Source organism: Schistocerca americana, chromosome 11, assembly GCF_021461395.2.
Source record: "Schistocerca americana isolate TAMUIC-IGC-003095 chromosome 11, iqSchAmer2.1, whole genome shotgun sequence".
In the NCBI taxonomy this organism is placed as follows: Eukaryota; Metazoa; Arthropoda; class Insecta; order Orthoptera; family Acrididae; genus Schistocerca; species Schistocerca americana.
The window spans coordinates 118,339,929-118,366,896 of NC_060129.1; the positions used below are offsets into that span (position 1 = coordinate 118,339,929).

The 26,968-nt window shown below is 41.7% G+C and overlaps 1 protein-coding gene across 1 annotated transcript in view; it reads left to right on the forward strand.

The window, feature by feature from the left end:
- The window catches only part of LOC124553352, a 179,998-nt gene that overhangs the window by 87,620 nt on the left and 65,410 nt on the right, over nt 1-26,968 (forward strand). The window contains exons 6-7 of the mRNA XM_047127226.1: nt 10,851-10,943; nt 18,333-18,422. Coding sequence (XP_046983182.1) covers nt 10,851-10,943; nt 18,333-18,422 — 183 coding nt within the window. The remainder of the gene's footprint in view (nt 1-10,850; nt 10,944-18,332; nt 18,423-26,968) is intronic.

Genomic DNA, 26,968 nt, shown 5'->3' on the forward strand with positions numbered 1-26,968 from the left:
AACTCAGCTACAGACACATTCAGTCCGAATGGAACAACACAATAATGAAAACATTTACCATTATATAAAAAGGCTGTGTACTGCCTTGAATCCTGTGCTAATGTGATTTGATGAAAACCTGAGGTCAAATCCAGGCTAGAAAAATATTTTGTATCATTGAATTTGTGCAAGAGTTCCTCTATGGATTCAGGATGATCTGTTTCTTTTTCTAAAAACTAATTCAGGTGACGTGAATCCAATACCAGCCTAACACCACCATCCTTTTTTTAAGTACAGACCATCGGGCTGTTATATGGACTGTGACTTCTCTCTATTATTCTCCATTTTTGCATTTTCTGGAGTTCCCTCTCCACTTCTTTCCTTTTACAGATGGGTACCCCATAAGGCTTAATGAAAAAGGGTTTGTGTGGCTTTAACTTCAAATGACATTCATAATCTTTGACCCTACCAGGTTGATCACTAAACATTTTCCCAGAGAAAATTTTCTAATTCCTGCTTTTCAGACTCAGTCAAGTCATTTGCTTCTTTTACCTTTTCTGATATGGTTAGGTAGTAACTACCATCAACCAAATTGTGGTTATTGTGATCCCTATTTTCCTGTTCCTCCATGTAATGGCTACACTCTGGATAAATTATCTCCCTAATATGGTTACTACTGTTTGTACTTGAATTTAACTGGATCCCTACTTTTCCTTGAATACTGGCCTTTGGTTCAGTGAACAGTAATTCAGAATTTTGCCAATCAAAACTCACCTTTGCTTTTAACTATCCAGTCAATCCCTAAAATCATTTGCTCATTGAGGTCTGGAATAACTAAACAACCATGTTCAAAATTAATGTTGCCATCAGAAAATGTAATTAAAGCTTGTTTATTTATTAACTTAATAAACTTGCCAGTGGCACCTTTAAACCATACACCTGTGATGGGAAATTCGATGTAACTTTCAGTGTCTCTTATCCTGTTCCTCAACTTGGCTGAGATACTACTAATGGGACTGCCAGTGTCAAACAAACAAAGTCCTGACCAATTGTTAATGCTTATTTCTACGTAAGGGCTACCTAAGGTAATATTTGGGTCACTATTCACATTCTCTGCCAGCAAATCACTTTCTAATTCAGTTGTATCGATGTTGTTACATACTTCTTTACCACAGGTTTCAATGTCAGAATCGACATAAGATTGAGTGTCGTTATGACTGGAATTAAATACACATGAGATAGATACCTTACTTTACTAGACTTGAAATTGTCTTTCACGGATGGCGCTGATTTGATGACTTCACTTTCCTTATTATTTTCTAAACAAACTTCATTTTCACTGATAATAGATTCCAAAATCTTCTCACCTATCAACTTAGCTTGTTCCTTCTTATTATAGTTCAATTCTTTTATCTTGGCGGCTCGCGCATGCCCGCCCAGATGCTGGAGATTGCTGCGTTGCCAGTTGCACACGACACACGCGCCAATAGAAGCAGCGCCATAGTATAGCATAGTTCGCAAGCTTATGTTTAGGGGGGGAGCGCGCAGTTCATGAAGTAAAGCCACCACAGCCGCATTAACCCCTTCGCTACTACAAAGACGTGCTCCCTGCATTCCGCTCTGTGGGCGATTTTGTCACTGCACTGCTCGCCTGTGCAGACACATTGTGTTCCGACTGCTTTGACACTCTTTATCATTCGATTCCACAAAAACTATTTGCCTCAAAAATTAGATTTTTACCAATCTTCTTGACTGATACCTTCCCCCCATAAATGACTTAATTTTGTTTCGATGTTCAACGCAGTTATTATGCAGCATTAAATATAGTAAACCATTGCACGAAATTTTGAAGAGTTTGCAGAGGTAAAGTCCATAGAGTATACTTTCCGTATGGTCGATTTTAGTAGCACAATGTTGAGAATGAAATGTGGACAAGATACCTATATATTTCATTTAATTTAAGTACCACATAAGTGTTGTATGTAATATTGAGAAATATTCCACCTTTCGCGACTGTAACAAAAGTTTTACTTACACTGGGCATGTTTGGCTTTATTTTAAAGCACTTCAATCAATCAAAAGGAAGTAGACAAAATACATTAAACAAAACTGTGGACTTACAAAAACATTAGGACTTGAATATACCATCTGTCAGTGAAGTGCTCAGAGCTATGTCAAATATAATTTTGTGTGTGGCACACACAAACAGCATTTATTTGCTAAAACACTGATGAGCCAACAGAAACGTTGAATATTGTGCTACCGTAGCACAAAACTACGAAAGGTGACTTGGCAATGGAGGACACAAAATACAGTCCACTTATGATGCTTCAAAAGAGAGAAACGCGTCTGGTCTAAATAAGTCGCTTATTACAGTTGCAGAAGAGGGATATGTTTCAATACCATTGGTAAAACTGCGACTGTGGAACAAAAACAAGAAATAGAACATGAATACCATTGTGTATGTGCCATACCTTTCACCGATTGAAGTGCTTTAAAATAAAGCCAAACGCGCCGTGTGTATATAAAACTTTTATTACAGTCGCGAAAGACGGAATATTTCTCAATATTACATACGACACCTATGTGGCACTTAAATTACATGAGATATTGTTATACAGTAAATATTATATGAAATTTAGGTATCTTGTCCACATTTCATTCTCAACATTGTGGCAACTAAAATCGACCATACGGAAAGTATACGCTATGGACTTTTGCCTCTGCAAACTCTTCAAAATTTCGTGCAATGGTTTACTACATTTAATGTTGCACATCAAAACAAAATTAAGTCATTTATGGGGGGGAAGGTATCAGGCAAGAAGACGTGTAAAAATCAAATTTTTTGGCCAAATAGTTTCTGTGAAATCGAATGATAAGTGTGTCAAAGCAGTGGGAACACCATGCGTCTGCACAGGCGAGAAGTGCAGTGATGACAAAATCGCGCACAGCGCGGAATGCGGGGAGCACATGTCTGCAGCAGCGAAAAAGTTAATGAAGAGGCAAAGCACTAGAAATTTCATTCAAACGAATAAAATTTGTGAAGTAAGGCACTCCAATATTGTTTTTAAATAAAGAAAATATTAAGCACCACACAAGATTTGAACTCACAACCTTTCACTTGGCAGCCCAACACCTTAACCGTTCCGCTACCTCAGCTCATCGAACAGTGTAACTCCATAATGACTCTAACACTTCACGCAACTACTTATAAACACTGTTGGTATGACTATGAATTACTCACGCTTTGTCGAAGTACAGTAGGAAATAAACAATTACCGCTGTTCTTTATTGCGAAAAAGCAGTTCCCGGGATTGAAACAAACACCTTTCCTTGCTATCGCCTGAATTAGGAGTCTTATTGCTTGTTTGGTTTAATTAATTAGTAGAATATGAAGCAATTGGTATAAAGAATGCTTTTACCAAACTTTCTGTAAAAGAAAGTCTGCTATCAAGACATTGCTTTTGTTCTATTACTTTATTTATGACTGAAAGTTTCTAAAACTGAAGACACTCGTCCGTGCTCTGCACTGCTGTTGAGACCTGGCAACGTCGTTCTCTGTTCATTGGCTGACTGTGTTTTGTGATGTCAGATGCGCAGAACGAACCTAAACTCGGCCGCCAAGATATATGACGCGCACTTTAGTAGATTTACTTAAGATTTCTTTTATGCAAATTGGTACCAATACATTGTTTGCACTCTTAATATCTTCACATGAACCAATTTCGCATTCAGAGTTACTTTCAGCTGCAACACCATTATCAATAACTTCAATATAAATAATGCCATCTAATTCCTCTTGTGTACATATATCATCAAATACATCATCCTTAACATGACTATCTTTACCAAAATCATCATCAAAATAATCTGTGGGTGATGCCTCTGCATGCACATCTGCCTTAACTACTAAGTGTTCAACATCTGAAGTTACACTACTGAAATCGCTACCTGTTTCATTATCAGAGTCAGGTGTTATTTCCTCATTTTGGCTACCAATTTCTACTAATATAGATACCTCATTGTCCTTACCTTCATCAGAAAACAAGCTAGTGATACCATACATATCATACGTTCTGTCTACATCAGGTGTTAATGTGTCATCAATTAATGCTAAGTCATGTTCATTAAGTTCAAACTGTGGTCCTGCTTGAGTATGTGCATTATTCCATTCACTCAACATGTGATCCCAAAAGTTTTGCTTATAACTAGTATCATCTAAGTAATAGTCCCTATTTACATTACATTTATGATTGCTTTTACGTTTCTGTCTCTTTAATCCCCTATTTGCCTGGTTTGTGCCATAATTATTCACCTCAAATTGACAGGCTCTCAACGAGGAGGTTACCTGTTTCCCTGGTTGGAATTGCTGTTGTGAGGCTGGTAACTGTTTCTCTGTTCTTGATGGTTTTCTTGTCTGTTGTAACTTCTGTTTTGGTTACCACGCCAGTTATTATTTCTGTGTCCATTATATTGTTGTGACCTCCCATTGAGTCTTTCTGAGGTTTTGATCGTACTGTCTGTCGTCATTCTGCCATGCAAGGTCAATTTTGTCTACATAACATAAAAATTCGTCAACATTGTCATCTGGTCCATATACAAGTCCCCACTGAAAACGGTGTGGTAGGCGCCGTTTCAGTGCGTCAATCTGTATCAGTTTGTCCAAGGGTTTGCTCAAATGTGACAATGCCCCTAATTGTTTTTCACAAAATTCTTGCATGCTAATTGCAAGACCTGTGTGATATTTGCTACCGTTAAGAAATTCAGATTTTATTCTTGCCTGTTTGTTTTCCATGGTTTGAGGTTTCCGGGCGTTAAACAGCGTGGTCATCAGCGCCCGGTTTGTTTTCCGACCAAAACTTTGCCAAGAAGTGGCGTTCAAAATTGGCAAAAGATGTATTATTTGTATTAATGTTTTGGTTTGCCCATGTAAGGGCTTCACCATCCAAAAAACATTTCGCAAATTTAACTTTAGCAGAATCTGCCATGTTAGGTTGGAAACTGTCTTTGCACTGATGCACAAAGTCAACTGGATGCAATTTCGCATCACCTGGGTAACATTTTAAACTAACATTGTTACAACTATGCACAAACATCTGGTTTGAATGAAAATTGGACATTATATTATTTTGCAGTTTTGAAACTTCAGAGCTGACTGTTTGCAGTTCTATTGTTACACTTTCTACTTTCTCGTCAATATGAGATATCTTATCAGAAACAACTTCAGAATTTAATTTCAATCTTTCCTCTACCAATTCTTTTTCTGAAACAAACAGTTCCTGCAACATTTTTAACTCGTCTTTTCGGTTCACTAATTCATTTAAAAAGACTACTTCCGTGTTTTTGACACGTTCATTGACTAATTCAATGCTTTTGTTTGTTTCTTTAAATTCGGAGATTGTGAAAGCCTCCAAACAGTCAACTTTGGTTTCTACCCTTTCTATGTCACATGCAACAATTTGTACTTTGTTATTTGTTGCGTTGATTTCTTCTCTCAATGATTTCAAATTTTGGTCCAGCTTTTCTGTGACCTCTTTAATGTTGCTACCTAATTGGTTATTTCGAGTTACCAATTGTTCTAGTTTATTAATCAACAATTGAGATATCTGATCGATTAAATTTGGTTGCTGATTTGCTCCCGAAAAACCACGTAAAGGCGAACAACTACTGCTCGTGGAATTTGCTTCACTGTTTAGGTGTACATTTGGAGTTGTAGCATGAAATTGACGGCCTGACCGTGTGGTCATGCCTATTCGATTTAACTGAGTTTCACTCATTTTGATCAAAGTGGCTAAACACTAGATAAAACACTTTCCTGCCTATCAAGTGAAATTGTCACGCGCACACAATGAAACATAAACAGAAAATTGTAGGACACTGTCTGCGACTGAAAAACAATTAAAAGGGGTACTAATCTGATACATAAGATTATGGTTCCTGCCTCTTGTACATGGAATTCTTGAGTCGTCCTCTGCACAGTCTTCCACTTGATCCCAGCTCCTCCACCATGTTGAGATGTTTAAATTTTCCCACCTCCGTGTTGCAAATGTTTTGAGTGAAAATGCCCAGTCGATGCGCTGTTGTCTTCACGTCAATTCTACCAACATTGAGAGTTGTTTAGTTCTCGTGGTTTAGTAAAATTCCTGGATTCATGTCTCGTCGCTGTGCAGCCTATGAAAAGATTTGCGGAAAACTCCCAAATAAATTCCAAAGTACAGTGCAGTTTTAATACCAATATACACTCCTGGAAATGGAAAAAAGAACACATTGACACCGGTGTGTCAGACCTACCATACTTGCTCCGGACACTGCGAGAGGGCTGTACAAGCAATGATCACACGCACGGCACAGCGGACACACCAGGAACCGCGGTGTTGGCCGTCGAATGGCGCTAGCTGCGCAGCATTTGTGCACCGCTGCCGTCAGTGTCAGCCAGTTTTCCGTGGCATACGGAGCTCCATCGCAGTCTTTAACACTGGTAGCATGCCGCGACAGCGTGGACGTGAACCGTATGTGCAGTTGACGGACTTTGAGCGAGGCCGTATAGTGGGCATGCGGGAGGCCGGGTGGACGTACCGCCGAATTGCTCAACACGTGGGGCGTGAGGTCTCCACAGTACATCGATGTTGTCGCCAGTGGTCGGCGGAAGGTGCACGTGCCCGTCGACCTGGGACCGGACCGCAGCGACGCACGGATGCACGCCAAGACCGTAGGATCCTACGCAGTGCCGTAGGGGACCGCACCGCCACTTCCCAGCAAATTAGGGACACTGTTGCTCCTGGGGTATCGGCGAGGACCATTCGCAACCGTCTCCATGAAGCTGGGCTACGGTCCCGCACACCGTTAGGCCGTCTTCCGCTCACGCCCCAACATCGTGCAGCCCGCCTCCAGTGGTGTCGCGACAGGCGTGAATGGAGGGACGAATGGAGGCGTGTCGTCTTCAGCGATGAGAGTCGCTTCTGCCTTGGTGCCAATGATGGTCGTATGCGTGTTTGGCACCGTGCAGGTGAGCGCCACAATCAGGACTGCATACGACCGAGGCACACAGGGCCAACACCCGGCATCATGGTGTGGGGAGCGATCTCCTACACTGGCCGTACACCACTGGTGATCGTCGAGGGGACACTGAATAGTGCACGGTACATCCAAACCATCATCGAACCCATCATTCTACCATTCCTAGACCGGCAAGGGAACTTCCTGTTCCAACAGGACAATGCACGTCCGCATGTATCCCGTGCCACCCAACGTGCTCTAGAAGGTGTAAGTCAACTACCCTGGCCAGCAAGATCTCCGGATCTGTCCCCCATTGAGCATGTTTGGGACTGGATGAAGCGTCATCTCACGTGGTCTGCACGTCCAGCACGAACGCTGGTCCAACTGAGGCGCCAGGTGGAAATGGCATGGCAAGCCGTTCCACAGGACTACATCCAGCATCTCTACAATCGTCTCCATGGGAGAATAGCAGCCTGCATTGCTGCGAAAGGTGGATATACACTGTACTAGTGCCGACATTGTGCATGCTCTGTTGCCTGTGTCTATGTGCCTGTGGTTCTGTCAGTGTGATCATGTGATGTATCTGACCCCAGGAATGTGTCAATAAAGTTTCCCCATCCTGGGACAATGAATTCACGGTGTTCTTATTTCAATTTCCAGGAGTGTATATACAATGAATTTTGTTTTTTGATGAATGGGAAACTCAAAAAGGTTAGCCCACCCCCACGCCACCTCCCCCACCCATACCTTTCAATAAGTGTTCAACATGCTCCCCTTGAGATGCACGGCATATGTCAATGCGGTATTCAGATTGTTCCCACACTGCAGCGAGGATGTCTCGAGTTACAGCTTCCACAGCTGCTGTTATGCGATGTCTCAGTTCGTGCATTGTTCTTCGTAATGGAGGCACATAGTCTTTTACAAATACCCACAAGAAATAATCACATACAGTCAGGTCTGGTGATCTTAGAGGCCAGTAACATAAGTCTGAATCATTTGGCCCAATGTGACTGATCCATTGTTCAGTAATCATTTGATTTTAAAATTCTCACTCTTGCCAATGTGGTGGTACCCCATCCTGTTGTTAAATGAAGTCATTTGAATCAGTCTCCAACTGTGGCAAAAGAAAGTTCCCAAGCATATCAATATATGTGCTTCCTGTGACAGTGTTCTCTGCAAAGAAAAATGGACCATACACCTTTTCCCGTGAAACTGCACAAAACACACAAAATTTTGGAGTGTCTGTCTCATGTTGTAAAACTTCATGTGGTTGTTCTGTACCCCATATTCTCACCTTATGATGGTTCACTATTCCATTTAAATGGAATGTTGGCTTGTCACTAAAAACTTAAGCATGGAAGAGAACCATCTTGTCAAGTACAAAATTACAGAACTCCACACGTTGTTGTTTCTTACCTTCACAAAGAGCTTATAGTAGCTGAATTTTGTATGGTTTCATGTGTAAACTTTGATGCAACACATGCCAGATGGTCAGTGGTGCCATGTTGACTTGTCGAGCTGCACGGCAAACGGATTGTTGCAGACTCCTTGTGAAACTATGGCGGATGCGTTCGATGTCTGTGTCAGGCACTCAGGGTCGGCCCGGCAATTTGCCTTTACACAAACAACCTATTGTGTAATGCTCTGTGCTGTAGGAGGATCCACACCATAGCTAGTACGAAAATCCTGCTGAACAGTTAGTAGTGACCCACGCTGCGCTAAACATAAAACGCTTTCTGTTGTCCTGTTGCCATATTTACTTCAACTGAAGTGGGTGCACACTGCTACTACGTAGTGGGAACCATGTAAAACTCAAGAGTTTGCTTTTTCCTACAGTACATTGTTCATGCACATATTGCAAATAACATAATAGTTATGATTTTTTTTTTAAATCGGATGATTATTTTTGGTTCACCCTGTAGATAGCTTCACCTTTAATCTTAGTGTGAAAATGGACAACTGAGGATAAATGCATTTACTTTGCTCACAAACAGTTAACTTTCTTGAAGAGTATTGCTAGTAGTGAACATACCGCCATACTCGCACAGTACGAGGTGTAAGACGATGAGGTTTTGTTTGCAGTGAGATATAAAGCATTACAACATGCAGGTAATTAAAATATAAGCGCTGTGCTGTTTATGAGTGTAAACTAATGTTGGTGTCTGAAGCAGAGTTAACTGCATCGTATGTAAGATGTTAAAGTTTCAAAAACTTAAACCGTAAGGATCCTACCTGGACAGTACAAAGATAAAAAAAATTGTTTCTAATAAAAGTAAAAATTTGTGGCCACATTAACTAGGAAGTATCTTTTCAAACGTTATGTGTGTGGACAGCTATTGCAAATGTAAGTGCATGCAAACTCCCCCCCCCCCCCCCCCCCCCAAAAAAAAAAAAAAAACGCAATAATTCTGTTTCTAATCGGTGTGGTGAAATTTTGTATTTGTGGTTTGGTTTTCCTATAAAAGAAGTGGCAATTGGCTTTACCAGTAAGTTAAAATATTTTTGCGGGCTGAATTCAGACCAGCAACCTGCGGATATCAATTATTCAATAGTCCATCACTTTACCAACCGAGCTACCAAATGATGTGCAAGGAAGTGGATGTAACAATAATTTTTGCTAAGAATTTAGTGTCATTGAATGACGCTATCCTTCATTATAACAGTGGGAAAATGTATCTCAGAGGAAAATAATGTCAGATTCAGAGTGCAAGGCAGTTTTAATTAAGTAAGGAAATGTGGGCATCGACGTGGTGGCATTTTGCCAGTATAGTGCAACCACATTTTTTTTGCACCTTCTTATTCTTTGGAGCAGTCAAAAACACTTTTTGGAGCAGTCAAAAACACTTTTTGAAGAGATTTTATGGATGTATGGACGTATTTGTACAGTGTGGTACTACATACCATTTGTAATCTAATTTTTCAAAATGTAAATTACAGAACAAGGCATCACTGAGAGTTAGCTTTGTGACGGTAGGGGCAGTGAGCTAGCCTGTGACATCACAGGCATCACATGACTTGAATGGAGCGTTTTAGTTGCTTTCACGTTATTTGAATTTCATTTCCATTTTTGTAAAAGAATAGTGAAATTCAAGAGGGGAAAAAAGCATGGTGTGAACATGAAGTGACGCAATAAACCATTTAAGACAATTTCCAGAAATAAGGCAAATACCCAGTTGCTTGCATGTTACAAGGCTGATCGTGACAATTTTTTGTCGAACACAGACATAGGCGATGAAATATAGGTTCATTACTTCAGATCGGAAACAAATCGGCAACCCGTGGACTGGTACCACAGCATATCTTCTACGAAGAAAATGTTGGTGCAGCCTCAACTGGTGAAGTCCTGGTGACGGTCCTCTGCGTTGCCGCAAAAAAGCAACCAAACGTCTCCATTTCAGTGAGAACACGAGACCTAACACAATCTGCGCACCCATGAGGAACTCGCAAAACTTTCTTGGACTGATTTTCTTCATCCACCCTACAGGCTGGATCTTGCACCTTCAGACTTCCACCTGTTTGAGGCAACGGAGGTTGCACTCAGCAGGAAGCAGTTCGTGGATGATGGGGAGGTTTGGGAGCTTATTGATGTGATAAGTCATTGGCTTCAACGTGGACCAGTAGACTGGTAACGTGCAGGCATACATGCCCTTCCAGTTGGGTCATGTAAGGTCATCGCATTGAATGGACATTATGTTGAAAAATAGGATTTTGTAGCCAAACGAGTGGGAAATAGTATGGTGTATTGGAATCCTGAATAAAACCAACCTATTATCAGAAAAAAAAAGTGTGTTCTATTACTTATTGAACACCCCTCATATATGTTCCCCCTGAACTTTAGTTTCCATTATGTAGTTTCATCTTCCAATTTCTTTCAGGTTCTTGAAGACCTGCTACCAGTTTCGGAATGGACTAACAACATTAAAAACGAGCCAGAATTAACAATCGACAAGGATGAAATGAAGAATAATGTAAGTACTCATTCCGTAGCATCTCTTGCACAGTAAGGATCTGAGACTTTATTCTACGTATTATATTCTGACTGTGAACTTCCCCCATGTAAGACTGTGGCTAATGTTAGTGACACAAAAATTCCAAGATAATTAAGTTCACTACATCGGCTAGTAGTCCCGATCCTGCCAGTTATCTTCAAAGACATTAAAGAAAGAAATATTGTTATTCTCCATTGTAGTATATAGTTCCTAATGACTCTCAGGAGAAACACATAGTCAGCAAACTGAGCCACCATTTGAGTCATCAGTTTGAAGACTAACTTTATGCAGCTCTCCATATCTGTCTATCTCATCCTGGTCTTTTCATACAGGGTTATTACAAATGATTGAAGCGATTTCACAGCTCTGCAATAACTTTATTATTTGAGATATTTTCACCATGCTTTGCACACACACACATACAAAAACACACACAGTTTTTTTAGGCATTCACAAATGTTCGATATGTGCCCCTTTAGTGATTTGGCAGACATCAAGCCGATAATCGAGTTCCTCCCACACTCGGCGCAGCATGTCCCCATCGATGAGTTCGAAAGCATCGTTGATGCGAGCTCGCAATTCTGGCACGTTTCTTGGTAGAGGAGGTTTAAACACTGAATCTTTCACATAAACCCACAGAAAGAAATCCCATGGGGTTAAGTCGGGAGAGCGTGGAGGCCATGACATGAATTGCTGATCGTGATCTCCACCACGACCGATCCATCGGTTTTCCAATCTCCTGTTTAAGAAATGCCGAACATCATGATGGAAGTGTGGTGGAGCACCATCCTGTTGAAAGATGAAGTCGGCGCTGTCGGTCTCCAGTTGTGGCATGAGCCAATTTTCCAGCAGATCCAGATACACGTGTCCTGTAACGTTTTTTTTTTGCAGAAGAAAAAGGGGCCGTAAACTTTACACCGTGAGATTGCACAAAACACGTTAACTTTTGGTGCATTGCGAATTTGCTGCACGAATGCGTGAGGATTCTCTACCCCCTAGATTCGCACATTGTCTCTGTTCACTTCACCATTAAGAAAAAATGTTGCTTCATCACTGAAAACAAGTTTCGCACCGAACGCATCCTCTTCCACGAGCTGTTGCAACCACGCCGAAAATTCAAAGCGTTTGACTTTGTCATCGGGTGTCAGGGCTTGTAGTAATTGTAAACGGTAAGGCTTCTACTTTAGCCTTTTCCGTAAGATTTTCCAAACCGTCGGCTGTGGTACGTTTAGCTCCCTGCTTGCTTTACTCGTCGACTTCCGCGGGCTACGCGTGAAACTTGCCCGCACGCGTTCAACCGTTTCTTCGCTCACTGCAGGCCGACCCGTTGATTTCCCCTGACAGAGGCATCCAGAAGCTTTAGACTGCGCATACCATCACCGAATGGAGTTAGCAGTTGGTGGATCTTTGTTGAACTTCTTCCTGAAGTGTCGTTGCACTGTTATGACTGACTGATGTGAGTGCATTTCAAGCACGATATACGCTTTCTCGGCTCCTGTCGCCATTTTGTCTCACTGCGCTCTCGAGCGCTCTGGCGGCAGAAACCTGAAGTGCAGCTTCAGCCGAACAAAACTTTGAGTTTTTCTACGTATATGTAGTGTGTCTTGACCATATGTCAATGAATGGAGCTACAGTGAATTTATGAAATCGCTTCAATCATTTGTAATAACCCTGTATTTGCATAAATCCTGCATCCTATATTCATTAGAACCTGTTTGCTGTAATCAAGATTTGTTGTTTGTTTACAATTTTCCCCCCACACTTTTCTCCATTACCAAATCAATGATACCTTCATGCATAACCCTGTTTTGTATCAACCTATCCCTCTTTTTAGTCAAATCGTGTCAGACAGATGTTTCTGCCAGAGTGGGATTCAGTGCATATTCACTAATTACTGTGTGCACCCATATGCCCTAGCCTCGGCATTATGGTAGAGATGTTGAGTCGCAGATAGGCACAACAAAAAGACTGCCGAAAAGGCCTTCATCATAATTAGAGCACACACACACACACACACACACACACACACACACACACACACACACACACACACAAAACCTCCACTTCAACAGTTGCCATCCATTCCATTCTGAGAAATCCCTTCCATAAAGCCTAGCAAACCGTGGCCTTCACATCTGTAGTAGCGATAAGTCCCTCCTAAAATACACTGAAGGTCTCACTGAGGCCTTCACAGATCAGAATTACCCTCGGGTCCTTGTACAGAAACAGATCTCCAGTGCCGTATGTCTCGAGTCACCCACTACCTTCTAAAGTCCCACCATCTGGCGACAGAGGCGCATTCCGCTTGGGGCTCGATACCACCGAGGACTGGAGCAACCGAGTCACATACTCCGGCAAAGTTTCGACTACCTCTCATCGTGTCCTGAAATGAGAAATGTCCTATCCACTATCCATCCCACCCCTCCCACTGTGGTATTCCACTTCCCACCGAACCTGCACAATATCCTCCTCTGTTCCTTCATAACCCATACTCCAAACCCATTACCTCATGGCTCATATCCCTGTAATAGACCAAGCGAGGTGGTGCGGTGGTAGCACTCTGGACTCGCATTCGGGAGGGCAACGGTTCAATCCCACATCCGGCCATCCTGATTTAGGTTTTCCGTGATTTCGCTAAATTGCTCCAGGCAAATGCTGGGATGGTTCCTTTGAAAGGGCACGGCTGCCTTCCTTCCCTATGTTTCCCTAATCCGATGAGACCGATGACCTTGTTGTTTGGTCTCTTCCCCCAAACAACACAAGCCAACCCAACCCTGTAATAGACCTAGATGCAAGATCTCTCTCATACATCCTACCACTACAACAACAACCACCACCACCACCACCATCACCACCACCACCATCTACTCCAGTCCACTCACAAGCATCACTTATCTCATCAAAGGCAGAAACCAGACCTGAACTACAAGCTAAGCTGCAAACACTGTGCTGTATTGTTCTTGCACATTATAGCTGTCAAGCTGTCTGTCCGCAAGAATGGCCGCCAACAGCCAGTGGCTGAGAAACTGGAACATCCAGTTGTTGAGAAGCTACCCAACACAGCATTCTTCATTTCAATGCCTGCTTCACAGCCTATGCCATCCAGATCCTTTCTACCAACACCAGCTTTTCTGAATTCCACATGTGGGAACTCTCCCTGCAATATATCCTACATTCCCACAACTGTCCTGGCCTCAACCTTCGTTAGTCATTGGCCTTCACCCACCCATCCCCTTCCCAGTTTCCACTCCAACACTACACAGCTTTCTATTTCAATTCCAACTATGCACCCCAGTTGCTCGCAGTTTGGTCTCAGCAGCAAAATACAGTGGTTTTTATTGTGTGTGTGTGTGTGTGTGTGTGTGTGTGTGTGTGTGTGTGTGTGTGTGTGTGTTTGTATAATTCTGAAGAAGGCCATACTTGTTTGACAGTCTTTTAGTTGTGTCTGTCTTCGACTCAGCATCTCCACTATATGGTGAGTAGTGATCTATCCATTTCATAAAATTATAATCATCCCATACCGGTCTTTCAATTATTTAACATTTGGCATTCTTACATAACACAACAATTCAGAAGCTCTATTCTCATGTTATTTGTACTGATTATCATCCTTAAATAGTTTCCATATGAGGTTATGCTGAAAAAAAAAATACTTTCAGAAAGGACTATCCAACATTTAATTTTCTCATGTAATCTTAACTTAAAATTTCCAGTCTGCATTTCATATCCAATACATTCCTCCTGTCATCAGTTAGTGTACGGGACAAATACCAAATCTCAGCCTCTTCCCTGTTCACACGTGCTAATATACTTTTTCCGACATCTTCACACTTAATTTGGCTGCACTCACAAGGGACCCCTTGAATACGAGGTAATAAGTTCCATCTCATTTGATTTTTGTTAACAGTTATGACAGGAAGAATATTAGCTGCTAATGACTCACAATGTGCATCAGGAGGGCAACAGAAAACGAGTGTCCGCAAGGTGCAGTGACCAACCTTCTGTGGGATGTAAAAGGTCTGTTCAAAAATTCCAGATGCTTACCTCTTACTTATTGTGCTTGGTCTCCTTCAAAATTCTCTCCTCAACTGATACACCGCTTCCAAAACCGTTTCCACTTCCGGAAGGAGCCTTGTTACGCCTCTCGCTGGTTGCACGAAGCGCCATCTATGGATTTTCTTTTATCTCGTCTATCATTACAAATCTTTGTCCTTTCAACAGGATTTTCAACTTTGGAAATAAAAAAGTCTGTAGGGGCCAGCTCTGGAGGGTCCGGAACATGAGGCAGCACAGTGACTTGGTTTTTTCTGCAACAGTCGCACACCAATGGTGATGAATGTGCAGGTGTGTTATGATGCAAGAGCCATGAATTATGTTGTCACATTTCCGGCAATTTACTTCTCACATTTTCTCACAGGTGTTGCAACATGTTCCAATAGTACCATCGATTAACAGTTTGTCGCTCTGGCCCAAATTCATGATGAACTAATCCTTGAAAGTAAAAAAAACTTATCAGCATGGTTTTGACGTTTGATTCGACTCGACGAGCTTTTTTTAGTCTTGGAGAACCTGTCCCGACCCATGAAGAATATTGAACCTTTGTCTCAACATCCTAACCATAAACCCATGCCTCATCGCCAGTTATGATTCTCTTAAGGAACATCTCATTCTCATTTGTGAGTTCTAAAAATGCTCCACAGATTGTGAGGCGATGGTCCTCCAGGTCTCAACTCATGAGCTGTAGGATGAACTTAGAGGGGGGAGGGGGGGGGGGGGCAACACGATGCATTCAAAGACTCTGTCAGGATTTCATGACATAATCCAACTAAAATGTTACATTCTTCTGCAATCTCTTTGACAGTCAGTCTTAGAATGGCACTCGCAACTTCATTGATGTTCCTGACATGAGCTTCATCGGTAGACATCGAAGGGCACCCTAAACGAAAGTCATGTTTAATTTCTGTCAAGCCACTTTTAAACCATGTGAACCATTAATAAAGGTTTTCTGGAGTTTCACACAAAATTTAATGCAGGCGTGTTGCTCCTTTAACTCTTCCATCTCGAAATTCACAAACTGTACAGCACAACATTCTACTCGATACAGCACTGAAAAGTAACTACGAGACATACATAAATGAAACTTCTGGTAGTTACACATTAAACACAGTCATATGCAGGGATGCCAACTGCATTTCACTCCAACACACCATTGGTGCGAAATTACGAATGTTCTGGAGTTTTTTAAACAGATCTTCTATGTGTTACATTTCACGAAATGGTCATCATTGTCATTAGAGAAATGTCTAAAACAAACCATTAACTTGCACCATGAACACTGAATAAAAAACAGGGCACTATAGTGATCACAAAGGTTTGCACCGTCAAAATCGAAGGCGAACTGCCTATGAGTTATGAACCATGCAGGACTTTCAGTTATGTATCCACTCTTAAGGAATGAAAGTAGAATCTTATTGGTGTAATGGTGTGATGAGAACTGATGGAATGCAACCAAATGGCAAACTTAAGGAGCAGCTGCAGATAGTGTGATAATGTTTCATAGGCACGTATGAAACAAACATCGCGGTCTAGAGCGCTGCAGTCATGTACTGTGCGGCTGGTCCCGGCGGAGGTTCGAGTCCTCCCTTGGGCATGGGCGTGTGTGTTTGTCCTTAGGATAATTTAGGTTAAGTAGTGTGTAAGCTTAGGGACTGATGACCTTAGCAGTTAAGTCCCATAATATTTCACACACATTTGAACATTTTGAAACAAACATCCAGAGGCTACATTTGTCCAGTGGCTCCAAGTGATATGAATTATATAGTCACACACTTTTCAGGAGGGACAGTTTGCTCTAAAGGAATATGATTTTTATACGCAGACCAGGAATCGAGCTATTGGCCAATAGCAGTGCTCATACCATAGCTGTAGTTCTATTATGCCCATTTTTGGACTTTTGCTTGCAGTGAGATAAATATTCCCTATTGCCCTTGCAAGAAGAATCGTAGGGCGTAGAGCACCTCCAGCTTCTTGCAGCCCAACAAATAACTTTCCAGCCAATTTACCATCCAGATTAACAGTCAGCATAATTGTATGTGAATGCATGGAATCATTGATGTTAACTATCTTGATACAATTCCCTTGGTGCCATTAATTTCCAGGGTTCCATTCGTATGCATTCTGTCTTCAAATCCCAGTTTGTTGTAGCTGAAAACAAATTCCATCCTGAATGCTGAGATAAATTTCTCTATCTCATCTACAAATTTTCAGGCCGATTGTTCAGCCTGTTGTGTAACCTCAAGTTGACGCTTTGTTTGAAATTTCATTACCTTACGTCTTCCAATTCTGTAGCACTGTTGGAATTTATGCAACCATCCACTGCTTCCCTCAAATCACTGTTATCTGTGTTGTGCACAACATAGTAGGTCACTATTGTGCTCATTCTGTAAATTGTATTGAGCATTCTTGAAACACGCAAACACCAGTTTTTGTAACAAGTGCGTCCTGCACTCCCTTGAATATCTGCAGTTTTTCTTACGCACTACACAATCATATTGTGCAGAATTATTCTGCGGCGTGGTAAAAAATACCATTATGAACAAATTGTTTTTTTATAACGCTACGAATGGTCTTCCATGTACGTACTTACGTTTAGTACCTGCTCCATAGACAGTGATTGTCCTTTATTACATTTCACTGGAGACAGGATTTGTGGCTTTGCGTCTGAGAAGGATAATGAATTATATGGCTCGATACCTGTTCCAGTATCGCATACACTTGTTAAGCACATATTGTCGTCATTGTATTCGTTGTGTACATTGTCCACACAGTCGAGCATATACAACACTGCACATTCCACTGACTCATCTTGTAAAAATGCTAATATTCCGTCTGCAATTTCTTTCTCACTCTGCGAAATTCCTTGGGCCTGTTTCTGACAACATTTCAACTTCAGCAACTGTGGTTGTAGATTTAATGCAATGTGTACTTTGTTTATTGTTGCCAGTGCTCTGCTTTGTGTTAACACCACTAGCACTGTTGCACTGTTTTGCGTTACTCGTTGACTTAGCAGTTCAACTGTGCTCCATAACCTCATGGCGTGCTCACCATTGGATACGTCTAGTCCCGCCCCCTGTTGCCATTAGCAGCCAATATTATGGTTGCATGACTGTTAATATGCAGGCCTTTAAATGCTGTGAACATCATTGACCTATTGCGTCCTTGCACACGAGTGGTTCTTTATCAGTTACCCTTGTTTTACTTTAGTTGATGTCCATCTGGTAATCTTTTTTTCAAAACACTATCCATTACTTCTCTCTGAACTTCAGATCCTCTTCTGTTGTTTAATTGGATCCGTTAACTTTTTTGAAGGATCTTGGTCGACCATCATCTTCAGAATGGACTTATAACATTAAAGACGAGACAGAAGCAGCACTTGAAGTGGATCGTGTTGAGGATAATGTAAGTGTTCATTTCTTAGTGTCACATATGAAGTGAATGCAGGTTTATTCATTATTTTGGGATATTAAACTTATGTCAGCATATACATTGGTGATTCAAAAGCCTTGGCCCATAGGACAAAGTCATAATTAGTGGAGATAGCAACAATACAAAGAGAGGAATGCATGCTACAGATCTACTTTAGTTGTAGAAACAAAATGTTACATCATCAGTCACTGATGGCCTCAGACTTAACAGCACAATGATACTGCCATCCCCGGTGAGATGTGTGCCCATACCTCTAATGCTAAAGGTGTTGAAAGGGACCACCATCCTGCACATGACACATCTGAACATGGCAACAGACACTGTTGGACACGTGGCAGTATCGCTGCTGTTGGCATTTCTGTACAGGCTACTGTGATATTTTCCTCTAGGTCAGTTAATGTTCTTAGAATGTTGGTATACGATGTAGGCTTGAGGTGCTCCCAAAGAGAAAGTCCAGAAGTGTCAGATCTGGCGACCGAGGTGGCTGTTCCACTGGACTCCCATCTACCAATCCAATGCCCAGGAAGAACCTCGTGCAGGAATCAGCTGATGCTTTTGACTAGTGTTGAGGTGCACCATCCTGCTGGAAAAAAACCTACCCCTCTATTAGAGAGGCGGAGCATCCAAATTGCATAGTAATGTTCTCTCAAGATAATGCCTGTAATGTGCAGCATTGAATGTGCTGTTAAGTATGGCACCAATGAGGACTTTGCACCCACACCATGCATTTAATCCTCACACAGTATCAGGTGTGGAGAAACTTATTATGTGTGTGGTGTCTTTTTTGACCTCAAAGGGATTCTAGCAACTATATGGCAATAAAATGTAAAATTTTTTTGCAAGATAGCAATGACTTATTGTGAGCTCATGCACATTGTTGAAATTACAACTCCGTTGTTGCGTGCTATAATTTAACACTTAGGCGCCGACGCCCGGAAAAATACGGGCGTGCGCGACCTGCCCGAAAGTCCGGCGCCCGTAATTTTACAGGCACGTGTTCTCGTTCTTCCCCTCCTTTCCTTTGTGTGTTCTTACGGCTCCCACTTGTCTGGGAGGCGCTGCACGGACTGTAGTTCGAGTATTGGTCACTAGATAGTGCGGGCATGCTGTGGAAGGGTGTGCTTCCCTTTTTATTTGTCGGCTTTTGTGAGCAGCGATTCTTTCCCGCACGGTCTCAGTAGCATCGACATGGTGAAGCGTGGCTTGACGGACGAAGAAATTGCTCGCGACTTATATCGTGATTTAGAAGAAATTGACGTTGATTTGTCAGAGGAAGATATTGTAGATGACTCTGATGATGTGGACTATACTCCAGAAGTAGTTTCTGGCAGTTCAGGTAAAGAATTCTGACAACAAAACATCTATAATTTTTGTTCAGATTTTCACTGAAAAAACTCTCAGTACATAATTATGATTTTATTTGCAAATACTACTCTTCTGATAGACTCAGAAGAGGAGAGCAGGTGTCCAAGCACTTCAGCAGCAAGTAATCCCGTCGATATTGTGCATGAAGAACGAGTGAGACTAACGGCGAGGGGGGAAGCCGAGACGTGTGCGCCGCACCGATTCTGAGGAAGGTTGGACGACTACTGATCGTGCACCAGATATCGATCTATTCTCAGGACAATTTGAAATATACAGTGTTGTCAATTTAGACCAGAACAGTGCACCTCTAGAATTTTTTTCATATTTCCTGACAGACAGTACGATGAAACATATAAAGGAACAAACTAATCTGTATGCTCAACAATGCATCAGGAAATTATGAAGCACAAATTCCCTTTCACCCACCTGCTCATTATCAAAGTGGAAAGGAGTTACACTTATGGAAATAAGGAAGTTTCTGGCAAAGTGTGGCGAAAAGACACAAGCTACCAGTGTAGTGAATGTAAAGTAGCATTGTGCAAAATGCCGCGCTTCAAATTTTGCCACACAAAGAGCAAAATTGCATCCTAAAATAGTTACAGGAGGTTATTGTAGATAAGACATACTGTATCCATCATAATTACAATTTTTGTGTAAAAAAAAAAAAAATAAATCCTGCTAGAAAATACAGGAATATACCTTTGACCAATTTTTCCTTTTTTCAAAAACAATGTTATAATAAAAACGCTTGTCAAAAGTATGTATTAATTCAAGAGAAAGGTATTATATATGGTTTTAAACAAGAAAGTCTAGGTTTTTCAATAAGAGTAATTTTATTGCTATAACTGAAACCTTGCATGAGTTGTAGTAGTTTAAAATACGTTAAAATCAGCGTCTTTATGGTAGACACCTGCGCGCAATGGCTCAGGACCCAAAGTGTTAAGTTGTGTGCAAGTTCTAATAATGTGCTAGCTATGTTTGCAATATGAAAGTGTAGATATTTTATTTTTGTTTTTATGTACACAATTACTCTGCAGTTCACAATTAAGTGCCTGGCAGAGGGTTCGTTGACTCACCTTCAGGCTATTTCTGCACTGTTCCACTCTCTAACACCACATGGAAAAAATGAATGCTTAAATCTTTTTGTGAGCGCTCTGATTTCACTTATTTTATTATAATGGTCATTTCTCCTTACGTAGGTGGCTGTCAACAAAATATTTTTGCACTCTGAGGAGGAGATAGGTGATTGAAACTTCATAACACTGTAAAACGACTTTGTTTTAATGATTGCCACCCCAATTCATGTTTCAAATCAGTGGTGCTCTCTCCCCTATTTCACAATAGTATAAGGGCCAATCAAATGAAAGCAGTCACTAGTGCAAAGTAACGGTAATGATTTTATTAACTCAAAAATGTAGTTATACACACTACACTCACTCAAAAAGAGTCACCAAAACTGTTGGCACATTTATCTCATTGAGACACTAACCGATTGATTTCTTCCTTGAAGAAGCTAGTAGGCTGCTGTCGGATCCAGGCCTGGACCCAATCACACACTTCATCATCCGTTGCGAATCAATGTCCGCAAGTAGGTTGTTTCAAGAGGTCCAAACACATGAGTCACACTGTGAAAGGTCAGGACTTTACGGTGGATGTTCCAGCGCTTCCCACCAAAACTGCTGCAATGTCGTCTCCACTGCATCGGCTGTGTGTGGACAGGCATTATCATGCAGGAGGATAACGTCACTGGACAACATGCCTCGGCTTTTCGACTTCATAGCTCGTCTAAGATTCTGTAAAGTGGCTTGAAAACGCTGGGCATGGATGGTGGTTTCCTGTTCCATGAACTCGACAAGCAGTGGGCCTGTGTGGTCAAAAAAGCACATCATGACCTTAACAGAACTGGTGTCCATGGCCTTTGATTTCTTTGGAGGTGGTGAAGTCACATGTTTCCACTGCTTGATCTGACACCTGCTTTCCGGTTCAAAATGGTGACACCATGTTTCATCACCTGTGACAATACACAACAGAAAACCGTCTTTCTCCTCATGATAATGTTGCAGATGACTCAAAGACAGCTCCATTCGAGTATTGCGCTGTTTGGTGGTCCGTTGGTGGGGAACCCACTGTGCACAGATTTTTCAAAAGTTCAAGTGTTGACACGTTATGGTGTGGGCGGTGCCCACGCTGCAACTATTTCCGGTGTGATAACACGAAGAGCCTGTCCAGGACAAGCATCGTCTTCCAGTGACTCGTGCCTCTCAGGGAATCATTTGCGCCATTCCACAACACTTGAACGACTCAGACTGTACTCACTGTGCACAGCCTTCATCTGTCGATACCTTTCACAGCCTCCAACTCCCTCCGCCACCAAAAATCGAATCGCTCCTCATTGTCCCTGCTTACTCACCTGTATGTTCGATAGTGGACGATAACTTGCGTGGCCACCTTCTCTTCGGGGTGAAACCACACTGGCACTATGCAACATCAAACAGTGCGTGTGTGTTAGTCTCTCTACCAATAGATTGCGCCAACATACCGGCAGTTACATGGTGCCTCATTATGAGTGAGGCAAAGGTAGACGCCCCGACCAGGTTTCATTTGAATGAAAATCATATAAAACAAGCTTTAACTTCTTTGAACTTTTTTAATATCCTCCGTCTATTATATCTGATGCATATCCTACACAGCACAGCAATATTCCATAAGAGGATGCGCAAGTGCAGTAGAGGATGTAAAAGTGCAGTGCAGACAGTCTCTTTAGTAGACCTGTTGCATTTTCTCTGTGTTCTGCCCGTAGATCACAGTATTGGTTTTGCTTTACCCACAACATTATCTTAGTGATCATTCCAACTTAAAAGCATTCGTTATTGTAATCCCTAAGTATTTAGTTGAATTTACAGATGTTAGATTTGCATGATTTATCGTGTAATCGAAATTTATCAGATTCCTTTTGGTGCTCACGTGGATGTCTTCACACTTCTCAATATTTAGAGTCAACTGGCACTTTTCGCAATGTACAGAGATCATGTCTAAATCATTTTACAATTTGTTTTGGTCATCTGATGACTTTGTAAGATGGTAAATGATAGCATCATATGCAGAAAATCTAAGAGAGCTACTCAGATTGTCTCCTAAATCGTTTGTGTAGATCGGGAACAGCAGAGGGCCCATAACGCTTCCTTCGGGAACACCAGATATTACTTCTGTTTTATTTGATGACTTTGCAGGTACTACTAATATGATGTGTATTTTCACATACAAGGAATTGTGTTAGAAATGTACTTCTACTCTCTCTACATCTCATATGATGAACACTCATTACACAACGCTCTTATTCTGGCTTGTTCTTTACAGATGGACTTGTGACACTCATGACTTTGATTCACTTTCCTGTTTTCTGACCTTGGGCAGGAACCGCACCTTATTTGTTTCAGATTTGGAACATCTGCATCCTGATTATCATGTTGCTTGCCCTTTAGAAGATCTTTGAAGCCTGAGGAAATTGTTGCTGAATGAATGTGTTGTGTTCTGCATTCGGGGCACAAAATGTGAGAGGTTTGAGCAGTTCTTTTCCCAGTTCTGAGAGGAATTCTCTTCTTGCATATCATCTAAAAATTTATAGTACAAGACATAAGCATTTGAGACATGCTGAATCAACTATATCAAAAAACGCAGCAAGTGCCCACCTTCTTGTTCCATGTTTCACTGAGTAATGTGTAGACATTGTGTCACCCATATCAACTCCTGGCTTTGTCGAATTGTGCAACATTATTATTTCAGGTTTTTTGTGTTCATGCTCACTTACATGAAATGAAATGTTTGTGGAGTAGACAACAAAATATATGAACACATAAGAAGATAAAACGGTATTCTGTGTACCTTAAAGTGGCCGATAAGGGAGACCTTTGTCTTGATGGCAACATTTCTTTTGGTATCTCTTGTCCTTTGGTCCGAAGAGTTCCTGTAAGTGTCAGTTTCTTAGCAAGAGGTTCCTGAAGTTAAAATCTTCTGGGTTATTAGGCCGCCTCATGTTTCTTCTAAAATGTTAGACGTTTCGACCCCTCTGCTGGGATCTTCCTCAGGATCTTTTGGTGTCCACTACTGCTAGAACACTGTCAGAGACGAGTGTCGCGTCCACTTATAAAATTCATATGGCTACCATTGGTGGGCACGTGAAGACAGAGTGTTGAGTACTGCTTGCTTCTGGGCTGGATGGTGGTGCGAAGTGGCATCTAAATACCTGTTTGTGGTAGTCATCTTTCTGTACGCTCTGTGACCTAGAGTGTTATCAGATCTTCTGTATACCAACACATCAGCGACGACAACAACTTGGAATCAGAGTTGAATTTTTTAAAGGGGACATTGTAGGCAAATGGATATGATAGTTATTCAATCGACAGGGCTTTTAAGTGGAATATTTATACCACTAATAAGAATGACGAGGAACCGCCTTCTCACTCTGTCAGGTTACTGTTCGTTTCTGGGGTCACTTACCGCATAAGCAGAATTTTAAAGAAAAATGGTATTCAGACATCTTTCTTTAGTCAAAACAAAATAAAAGACTTTTTCCAATGGAAAATGGATGCACCTGATTACCTTCACAATGCAGGCGTCTATCAAGTGTCATGAGGCTGCGGCAAAGTGTATATAGACGAAACGGGAAGAACTGTTAAAGAACGCATTAAGGAACACGAATGGCACATGCAGCTAAAACAAAGTGCAAAATCGGCAGTAGCAGAATATCACTAGAACTGTGGCTCTGACATCAATTTTAATAACGTACATGTACTGGCTAAAGAAACCAACATTTATAGAAGAAAGGTCCGAGAAGCGGTTGAAATTTCTAAGAACGCATCTAATTTCAATAGAGGGGACGGCTATAGGCTTCCGGCATCGTGGCTCCCCGCCATCAAGGAAGTAAATACGCGGCTGCGGTGTGTGAGCGACATAAACAACGCGCTGCAACTCACCTCGGCGGACAATAATATTTTGGGTAAACATTCCCCCCTCTCTTGCTCTGTCCGTTTGGAATCTAGCCACTGATGACAACCAACCAATAGCTGTAGCAGGCATTTCAACCAATAACCTTTCTCCACCATAAGTGTGGAATAGTGCCTTTCTATCCAATGACGACGACCGCCAATGGTATCCACAGGAGATGAGCTACCAACGCCTCTTCTCCTGCATTAGCCTATGACTATGGCCCACAAATGGTAGCCGTTTGAATTTTAACCAATACTATCACTTCTCCAGTACGAACGCCAGAAGATTCCCCCTTTATAAGTGGACGCGACACTCGTCTCTGTCAGTGTTCTAACAGTGGTGGACACCAAAAGATCCTGAGGAAGATCCCAGCAGAGGGGTCGAAACGTCGAACATTTTAGAAGAAACATGACGCGGCCTAATAACCCAGAAGATTTTAACTTCAGTGACAACGGCCACGAAAGCCTGCAGACTTACATAAGAGGTTCCTGTCCCAAATCAAAACTTATGAAAAGATTTAGTGATAATGTTTGTAGCACTTACCCTCAGTTGATCAACTAAATCATTTACCTCTCATTTCCTTTGATTTATGTTCCTTCCTTCAGCAGATTTCCCCATATCTAGTTGTGAATTTATGAGATAACTGGTCTCTCAGTCTACAGTAGCCCACAGTTTTATCCCATACATTCCAAGTTTTGAAGAAATATACACACAGAGTGGACACTGTCCCCTGAAAGTACACAGGTGCTCATCAGCTGTAATATAAGTCTACATCTACATCTGCATGACTACTCTGCAATTCACATTTAAGTGCTTCGCAGAGGGTTCCTCAAACCACAATCATACTATCTCTCTACCATTCCACTCCCGAACAGCGCGCGGGAAAAACGAACACCTAAACCTTTCTGTTCGAGCTCTGATTTCTCTTATTTTATTTTGATGATCATTCCTACCTATGTAGGTTGGGCTCAACAAAATATTTTCGCACTCGGAAGAGAAAGTTGGTGACTGAAATTTCGTAAATAGATCTCGCCGCGACGAAAAACGTCTTTGCTTTAATGACTTCCATCCCAATTCGCGTATCATATCTGCCACACTCTCTCCCCTATTACGTGATAATACAAAACGAGCTGCCCTTTTTTTGCACCCTTTCGATGTCCTCCGTCAATCCCACCTGGTAAGGATCCCACACCGCGCAGTATGTCCTCCGTCAATCCCACCTGGTAAGGATCCCACACCGCGCAGCAATTTTCTAACAGAGGACGAACGAGTGTAGTGTAAGCTGTCTCTTTAGTGGACTTGTTGCATCTTCTAAGTGTCCTGCCAATGAAACGCAACCTTTGGCTCGCCTTCCCCACAATATTATCTATGTGGTCTTTCCAACTGAAGTTGTTCGTAATTTTAACACCCAGGTACTTAGTTGAATTGACAGCCTTGAGAATTGTACTATTTATCGAGTAATCGAATTCCAACGGATTTCTCTTGGAACTTGTGTGGATCACCTCTCACTTTTCGTTATTTAACGTCAACTGCCACCTGCCACCCCATACAGCAATCTTTTCTAAACCGCTTTGCAACTGATACTGGTCTTCGGATGACCTTACTAGATGGTAAATTACAGCATACAGTCCTAGGGATGTAAGGCAAAATGTGTGTGTCAATGAACATTTCAGACACAGCCCATATGGGTTCAGCTTTTGATCCAGAAGCATCATTTCTTTCTTCTCTTCTAAGTTTGTCATCGAACGGAGGCTCGTGTAAATATCAAGAAATCTTGAAAATCATTGTGGCTCAAAAAATGGGCAAACTGCACTAATCTGACCAAAATTCACTCAAAGATTTTCCCATGTGCCTTATGTAGACCAGCTATTGTTAGAAGACCAAAGAATTCCTGTAGTTCTGTAGAGTCAAGCTCAATCCGGTGCTGATGATATGGGTGCAGAATTTTACTATCTCCTGGTTGATTATTGGTATACGTTGCTATTACACTCAGCATTTGATTGGTGATAAAAAAGTCTGCCTGTAATTGCTGTCTGAGGTGACATGGAATATATGCAGTTGCACATATTACATTCCTGGAAGCTTTCTTGCACACATCGGGTGATACTGTGTTGGCCATTTCTGGGTACATGAGTAGGCCCACAAGTTTCCTGAGTACTATTATCATC